The sequence below is a fragment of the Coregonus clupeaformis genome, unplaced genomic scaffold (genome assembly GCF_020615455.1).
Source record: "Coregonus clupeaformis isolate EN_2021a unplaced genomic scaffold, ASM2061545v1 scaf1211, whole genome shotgun sequence".
NCBI lineage: Eukaryota > Metazoa > Chordata > Actinopteri > Salmoniformes > Salmonidae > Coregonus > Coregonus clupeaformis.
This window is the reverse complement of record NW_025534665.1, coordinates 159,371-167,328: the sequence shown is the minus strand read 5'-3', so window position 1 is coordinate 167,328 and position 7,958 is coordinate 159,371. Positions and strand designations below refer to the sequence as shown.

The window sequence follows — 7,958 nt, the reverse complement described above, 5'->3', positions numbered from 1 at the left end:
TTCCTCTGTTGCCAGATTTGGACATGGTGGATTGTCATAAAAGGAGTTCAGTATTGTGTAGGGAACGCTGAAGAAGGCTGTGTTAAGATTCTTTCTGAGACATTGCTTTTTTCCTTACCCTGTGACTTTACCTTGACCTAATTTGACAGCTTCAGAGTTTAAGGTGAGGAGAGGGGGAAAAGCCACAAGGGAAACGCGAGATGAGGATGGTTGACCTTTGTAAACATCTCACTTCCTAAGAATGCTGCAGATAGAAATAATCAATTTTGTTTGAGAATATTGGTGATTGTGCATCACCTAGTGGACATGATGTGAATTGCACCATTATCTACAGTACATGACCTCTCAGGAATTTGGCATCATGTTAGCAAAGTACCACCACAAGATACTGTAGTCTGAGTGGCTTTATGCATGCGTAGGAATGTAGCCTCTTAGCATTCAGGATCATGCTGTGAAAGATTGTGTGGTGTGTCCTCATGATAATAAATCAATAAAAACAAGACAATTAGTCTCTAAACCTTTTATTACAACATCTCCTAGGCGTTCTCCCCCTTCTAACCGTCGGCCATGACGAAACATGATTGACATGTAATGGACGCCTCCCTCTTGACTGAGTAGCCAATGAGAGAGCGGATCATGCGTTCTACAGGAAGGGATAAGCCACAGAACATAATTACACAAAAGAGTCAGCTATATTACAAAGACAAGTGAATCTGATTGACTTTGCTAGTTTTGACACTGTATACATAAAAGTTTGTAAACTTTCAAGTAAAGGCATGGGTTGTTGTTCTACCCAGGATGGTGTTGTCAAGCGCAGCCCCTTTAAAACAGTAGTGTGGAGGCTAGTACAAAAAAACACACCATCTCAGTGGAACTAACGCCTTTCACTGTGGTATAGTATGCGTGTCAATCTGTCCCTTTTCTCTTTGAAACATTAAACCAAAAAAGGAAACAGAGGTAAAGACATCATCACACAAATACTTTGAATAAAAAAGGGAAGGGGGTTTGGTTTGGGGGTTCTAAGTGCCAGAGTTGAGGATGATGGTTCAGGTTTCGTCTGAATGGAGTTAGCCTCATTGACATGGTCTGACCACTTCAGGGTTTTCATTGCTTGGCGTTGATGATGTCAACAAACTCTGGCTTGAGTGCAGCGCCGCCAACCAGGAAACCATCCACATCCTTCATGCCTCCCAGCTCCTTGCAGGTGCCACCTGTCACGGAACCTGAGGAGAGAGAACAGAGGGATTTGAGTGAGGAATGGAGTGATGAGAGCGGGACAGAGTAGTGGAGAGAAAAGGGAGTCCACTGTATGCTACTACCACTGCATGCCCCTGACTTGAATTCGATTAGCTATGCAACGACAAAACCCATTATTCCCCACTCTGGTGGTCCTGGCGTTAACAGCTTAAGTGTGTTTAAACGTGAAGCAGATGCGTTTGGTCTCACCTCCATAGATTATCCTGACAGAGTTGGCTACTGCCTCAGACACATTGGCCTTTACCCACTGCCTCAGTTTGTCATGAACTTCCTGGGCCTGAGAGAGAAAGATAAGAAAGAGAGAGAGAGAGAGAATTCAAATAAAACCATGAATATGGGTTCCAAAGTCCAGTAAGTTCCGACTTTAGTCTTCAATTTAGTGATGAATCTCAAATGGACAACACATTCTGCTCAAGTCTAGACTGAATAAATACAGTATAAAAGAGATTCAGGCTTTTAGTTTCATCTCCCTATCGGTCCCAGGTTCTTTCCATTGAGGTCATACAATTGTATTGGATAGAAGACCACTTACCTGGGCGGGGGATGCGGTCTTGCCGGTACCGATGGCCCACACGGGCTCGTAGGCCAGAACAACCTTGGACCAGTCCTTAATGTTGTCTGCAAACAGAATTTACATAATGAATACAGTACTGCATTCATATTAATCGAATGGAGAACTCAAAATGGACACCGTGCCATCATGGACACGCTGGTTATAACCAAGTTGTTACCGAAAAGGAAAACTATTGAATTACACTGAAAGTCCCAATCACGTCTGTGGCGGGCACACCATCCCTGTGCCAATAGGATGTATCCACGCAGCAGTAGTATTACTACATTCAACAATGTTAGAATTGCTACAATGTAATACACTAAATTACCATACAGTAATTGTGAATTCATTGTTTGCTTTCCAGATACAGAGGCCTTTGCAGTTTATACGATTGTTATATGATATTGACATGGTTCTTGACATGTTTAACTCTTCTCCGTGCATTGTAAAAATCAGGGCCCATTTTCAAAGCACATTTATGATATAAAAGGCCAAACTGATCCTATATCAGCGCTCTGAAACACTGATTACAGGCTCTGATAATATGTGTACGCCTGAGCAGAATCTGTGGTTCTGTGTAACACACTCATTATGAAGCAGTGATTTCAGTGACGGTTACAATACCTGCAAAGTGCTTGGTCTGTGCGTTGATGACCTTCTCTGTGATGCCAGCCTCCCTCTCATCCAGCTTCTCACCAATACAGGCAATGACACCCAGGCCATTCTCCAGGGCGTGGGCGCACTTCTGACCAATAAGCTGTCAGGACACACAAACAGTTATCCAATCAGATGACAGGTTGATCATTTGTTGTAATATTTTTCACATTTCCTCTACTTGATGAACACCTTGAGTGTTTATCAAATAAAATGGAGATTAAAATTATGATGCATAGATTTGTCATTGCTCCTCAAATTCTGTCATTTGTAAGGTCAATTCACTGTTGAAAGAGACATAATCCAATACTGTGTCATGGCCCTGTTCTTGTGATAGTCTGCTGCCATCTCCAAAGACTCTACCCGAGACTACACATTCATAAACACCAGCACTCGACCAAATAAGCCATTTACCTCATCAGTCTCTCCAAAGACCCATCGCCTCTCAGAGTGGCCCAGGATCACCCAGTGCACGCCAACGTCCTTGATCATCGCAGGGCTGAGAGGAGGAGAGAAAGAGAGGGGGAACGGGGCATAAAGGAAGTGAGAGAAAGTAAGCTACAGAAGGGAAAAAGAAAGAGAGAAAGAGTGAGAGAAAGAAGAGAGATTAGCACACAAAGTACAGTCGGCCTACAGTGTTTGGTTCAGTAAAGCAGTAGAGTCCTGAAGACACTAGCATGCGCAGTTACAGGGCATGTCCGTTACCTGATCTCCCCGGTGAAGGCTCCCCCCTTGACCTTGTAGCAGTTCTGAGCGGCCACTCCGATCTTAGGGTCCAGCTTGGACCTGGCGAACTCCAGGTAGATTGATGGGGCACCGCAGACCACCTCTGCAAGCACAGAGAGAGAACCAACACGGTCATGCACTGACCACTATTCTCAGGGTTTGAATAACAGACTGACTCACACTGGACCAGATATATTCTTAGAGGTGAATACTAAATTCTACGCAAGTTGAACTTTCACTTAGTCATGCATTGATGTCAATGGGTGAGTTTAAGTGAATTTCGGATTTGCCCCTTGATGTTTACATGGATGTCCATGTTACAGTAATATTTTCAGAAAAACTGAAATAGGAAGGGTAAACAGTGATTGTTGGTGACATCTAGTATCAGTGGAAAAACTCTAGACCACCTTTAGTCCACACACAGAGACACGTACAAAGCTCTCCCTCGCCCTCCATTTGGCAAATCTGACCATAGTTCTATCCTCCTGATTCCTGCTTACAAGCAAAAACTAAAGCAGGATGCACCAGTGACTCGGTCAGTAAAAAAAGTGGTCAGATGATGCAGATGCTAGCACAGACTGGAATATGTTCCTAAATTCTTCCGATGGCATTAAGCAGTACACCACATTTACATCATTTAGCAGCCTCAGCCTACAATTTGTCAGCCAGTGGGACAACCACTTTTTTTCCTTTTTTTATTTTTAATGGGGGGTGGGGGTAGAAGGATTACTTTTATACTATTCCAGGTATTCCTTAAAGAGGTAGGGTTTCAAGTGTCTCCGGAAGGTGGTCAGAGACTCCGCTGTCACATCAGTCACTGGCTTCATCAATAAGTGCATCGATGACGTCGTCCCCACAGTGACTGTACGTACATACCCACCCCAACCAGAATCCATGGATTACAGGCAACATCCGCACTGAGCTAAAGGGTAGAGCTGCCGCGTTCAAGGAGCGGGACTCTAACCCGGAAGCTTATAAGAAATCCCATTATGCCCATCAAACAGGCAAAGCATCAATACAAGACTAAGATCGAAAACGTACTACACCGGCTCCGACGCTCGTCGGATGTGGCAGGGCTTGCAAACTATTACAGACTACAAAAAGGGAAGCACAGCCGTGAGCTGCCCAGTGACACGAGCCTACCAGACGAGCTAAATTACTTCTATGCTCACGTCGAGGCAAGTAACACTGTTACAGCATCAGCTGTTCCGGATGACTGTGTGATCACGCTCTCCGTAGCCGATGTGAGTAACGCCTATAAAACAGGTCAATGTTCACAAGGCCAGACGGATTACCAGGACGTGTACTCCGAGCATGCGCTGACCAACTGGCAAGGGTCTTCACTGACATTTTCAACCTCTCCTTGTCTGAGTCTGTAATACCAACATGTTTCAAGCAGACCACCATAGTCCCTGTGCCCAAGAACACTAAGGTAACCTGCCTAAATGACTACCGACCCGTAGCACTCACGTCTGTAGCCATGAAGCGCTTTGAAAGGCTGGTCATGGCTCACATCATCATTTTCCCAGAAACCCACTCCAATTTGCATACCGCCCCAACAGATGATGCAATCTCTATTGCGCTCCACACTGCCCTTTCCCACCTGGACAAAAGGAACACCTATGTGAGAATGCTATTAATTGACTACGGCTCAGCGTTCAACACCATAGTGCCCTCAAAGCTCATCACTAAGCGAAGGACCCTGGGACTAAACACCTCCCTCTGCAACTGGATCCTGGACTTCCTGATGGGCTGCCCCCAGGTGGTAAGGGTAGGTAACAACTCATTCGTCAAGCTGATCCTCAACACGGGGGCCCCTCAGGGGTGCGTGCTCAGTCCCCTCCTGTACTCCCTGTTCACTCATGACTGCATGGCCAGGCACGACTCCAACACCATCATTAAGTTTGCCCATGACACAACAGTAGTAGGCCTGATCACCGGCAAGACAGCCTATAGGGAGGAGGTCAGAGACCTGGCCGTGTGGTGCCAGGACAACCTCTCCCTCAACGTGATCAAGACAAAAGGAGATGATTGTGGACTACAGGAAAAAGAAGAGGACCGAGCACGCCCCCATTCTCATCGACGGGGCTGTAGCGGAGCAGGTTGAGAGCTTCAAGTTCCCCAGTGATGTACTGGGCCGTACGCACTGCCCTCTGTAGTGCCTTGCGGTCGGAGGCCGAGCAGTTGCCATACAAGGCAGTGATGCAACCAGTCAGGATGCTCTCGATGGTGCAGCTGTAGAACCTTTTGAGGATCTGTGGACCCATGCCAAATCTTTTCAGTCTCCTTAGGGGGAATACATTTTGTCGTGCCCTCTTCACGACTGTCTTGGTGTGCTTGGACCATGTTAGTTTATTGGTGATGTGGACACTAAGGAACTTGAAGCTCTCAACCTGCTCCACTACAGCCCCGTCGATGAGAATGGGGGCGTGCTCGGGCCTCTTCTTTTTCCTGTAGTCCACAATCATCTCCTTTGTCTTCATCACATTGAGGGAGAGGTTGTTGTCCTAATCAAATGGCTACCCAGACTATTTGCATTATTATCTATGCATAGGCACTTTAATAACTCTACCTACATGTACATATTACCTCAATTACCTTGACTAACCAGTGCCCCCGCACATTGACTCTGTACCGGTATCCCCCTGTATATAGCCTCGCTATTGTTATTTTACTGCTGCTCTTTAACTATTGTTACTTTTATTAATTTTTTTGGTATTCTTTCTTAAAGCTGCATTGTTGGTTAAGGGCTTGTCAGTAAGCATTTTACTGTAAGGTCCACACCTGTTGTATTCGGCGCATGTGACAAATACAATTTGATTTGAAAAGGCTTTCCTTTGAGTGGTGACAACAGCTGTCTGGATAACTCCAGGTAGTGCCTCACTCTACTATCCACTTAAGTGTATCAAACAACAAGGCCTACCAATCAAAATGATTAGGCCTATTTGATCCACAGTGTTGGTTATACAGTCCAATACCAGAGTCTGCAGCATTAGTACACACTGTACAAGTGGGATATCCCCAGTGTTGTGAGGTACAGTAGGCCAGACACTGACATTAGCAATGTAACTGTACCTTGGGGTTAAGTGTGTCTATATTAAAACTTCTACAGTCACTATTCCCGCTGCAAAGGTCATTTATCCCATGCCCAGAGTCAGTCCCCGCTGCAAAAAGGTCCTAGTTCAACCTCCGAAAGGTCACTAGAACTCAGCTCACAAAGGTCGCTCACATGGTCAATTTAAAATAACCTCTCCAGGTTCATAAAACGGCCCAGGGAAGAAATGGCTGAACTTTGACTTTACATTTCTAGAAAGAGAAACATGGGAAAAGCCTACTCGAGTTTCAGCCTTCTGTTGGCACATGCAGCGTCCTGTTTCATGCGTCAGTCAGTGTGTACTGTGTAGACAAGTGAGAGGAGTTCTAAGGGGTGGCTCTTTCTGTGGGGTAAAGTCCGAGGCTGTACACTGAAAATGTAGGCTACTACACTGACAGAACGTGTCCTTATTGCGCACTCCGTGGAACAGAAAATATAACACACATGAGTGTTTGTGTATCCTACAAAAACGACAAAAAATCTGACTAAGTACCTGTAGCCTGTTCTTGAACCTGTGTGTTCAAATACAAACATGCAGTCAGGGCAGATTGCATTTACGCGACTGTGGCAGCTTGGAAATGCACAATAGAGAATGGCGGAAACACCAACATTTCCATGGCGGAGTGGAGAACAAACAGACATTTCGCCCCTCGCTTGCGCCAGACAGACCGTAGTGCCTACGTGCTGTTCGAAACGTCTGACCCACTGTCAAAGAAAATCCACTTAGCAAGTAATGTTCTTCGATCCTAGTTCAGTTTAAAATACTGGTTGAAATCCCCTGACCCACAATGGATTTATCCAGTTACAAAGGAGTATAGGGGGCTTCAGTACCAAAATAGGCATTGGCCTATGTTGATTTCTATTCCACAAATTGTCACCATCGCATCATAATTACGTCACAATTGGTGCAGTCAAGGTATCCTATAATTTAAAACCATTGTGAAAGTGCCAATGAAAAGGGACCTACCGGAGTACAGCTCCGTTTGCCACCCATTGATTCGTGCACTGATACCAGAAAAATGACCTTCCATATTCTTTGTGTCATGCTTTTTCCTTATTTTGATGGAGAGATGAAAATTACATTTCACAATGCAAGTGTGCAGTGCGATTGCATTTCAACTGGATAGGCTACAACAGGCAACCCAATGCGACAAGTTACACAATGTCAAAGATCAACTATCACTCTCAGCCTACTACACGAGTCAGACATTAAAACACAGAACCACGCACCGGTGTTGGGGTCGAGCTTGGCGGAGTTCAGGGTTTTGATGAGTTCTCCAAGGCTTGCCTTGTCGCCATTCATCTTCCAGTTGCCACCAACGAAGAATTTTCTTGACATATTTGCAGTTTGGGGTTGTTTCTCGGCCTTAAAACGGAGCTAACGCTTACTGGGAAGACCTACTTTGGGGAGAAGAGCACCAGTCATGTGCAACTCACTGTATTTATTGTCATGGGCCACGTAACCCCACCTCTCAGTTTGTTCTATTGGTTTACAGAGACACGCCCGGAAAACCGTTTCCTTATGTACAATGGGAAATGGTAGCCTTTTATTTCAGTAGAATAAAGAGTCTAGGCTACAATTTCACAAAAAGTGATGTTCTTTGTTTTTCAAGCGTGAAAATAACATTTATGTTTCAGTATATGGGGATGAAATACATTGAAAACATGTCGAAC

At 45.0% G+C, this 7,958-nt stretch overlaps 1 protein-coding gene across 1 annotated transcript; it reads right to left on the bottom strand.

Annotated features, from left to right (window-relative positions):
• Positions 1-505: 505 nt before the first annotated feature.
• Positions 506-7,715, bottom strand: tpi1b (triosephosphate isomerase 1b). The gene is made up of 7 exons (XM_041874538.2): positions 7,515-7,715; positions 3,170-3,293; positions 2,879-2,963; positions 2,435-2,567; positions 1,790-1,875; positions 1,447-1,534; positions 506-1,223 (listed from the first exon to the last, which is right to left on the bottom strand). The coding sequence occupies exons 1-7, from the start codon at positions 7,621-7,623 to the stop codon at positions 1,105-1,107; spliced, it is 744 nt and encodes a 247-aa protein (XP_041730472.2). The 5' UTR covers positions 7,624-7,715; the 3' UTR covers positions 506-1,104.
• Positions 7,716-7,958: the final 243 nt, after the last annotated feature.

Coding starts and splice junctions, on each gene's coding strand:
- tpi1b (XM_041874538.2), bottom strand. CDS start 7,623: ATGTCAAGAAAATTCTTCGTTGGTGGCAACTGGAAGATGAATGGCGAC. Junction 2,568..2,878: donor TCTTTGGAGAGACTGATGAG/GTAAATGGCTTA, acceptor GTGTCCTGACAG/CTTATTGGTCAGAAGTGCGC. Junction 1,876..2,434: donor ACAGACCAAGCACTTTGCAG/GTATTGTAACCG, acceptor TTCTGTTTGCAG/ACAACATTAAGGACTGGTCC.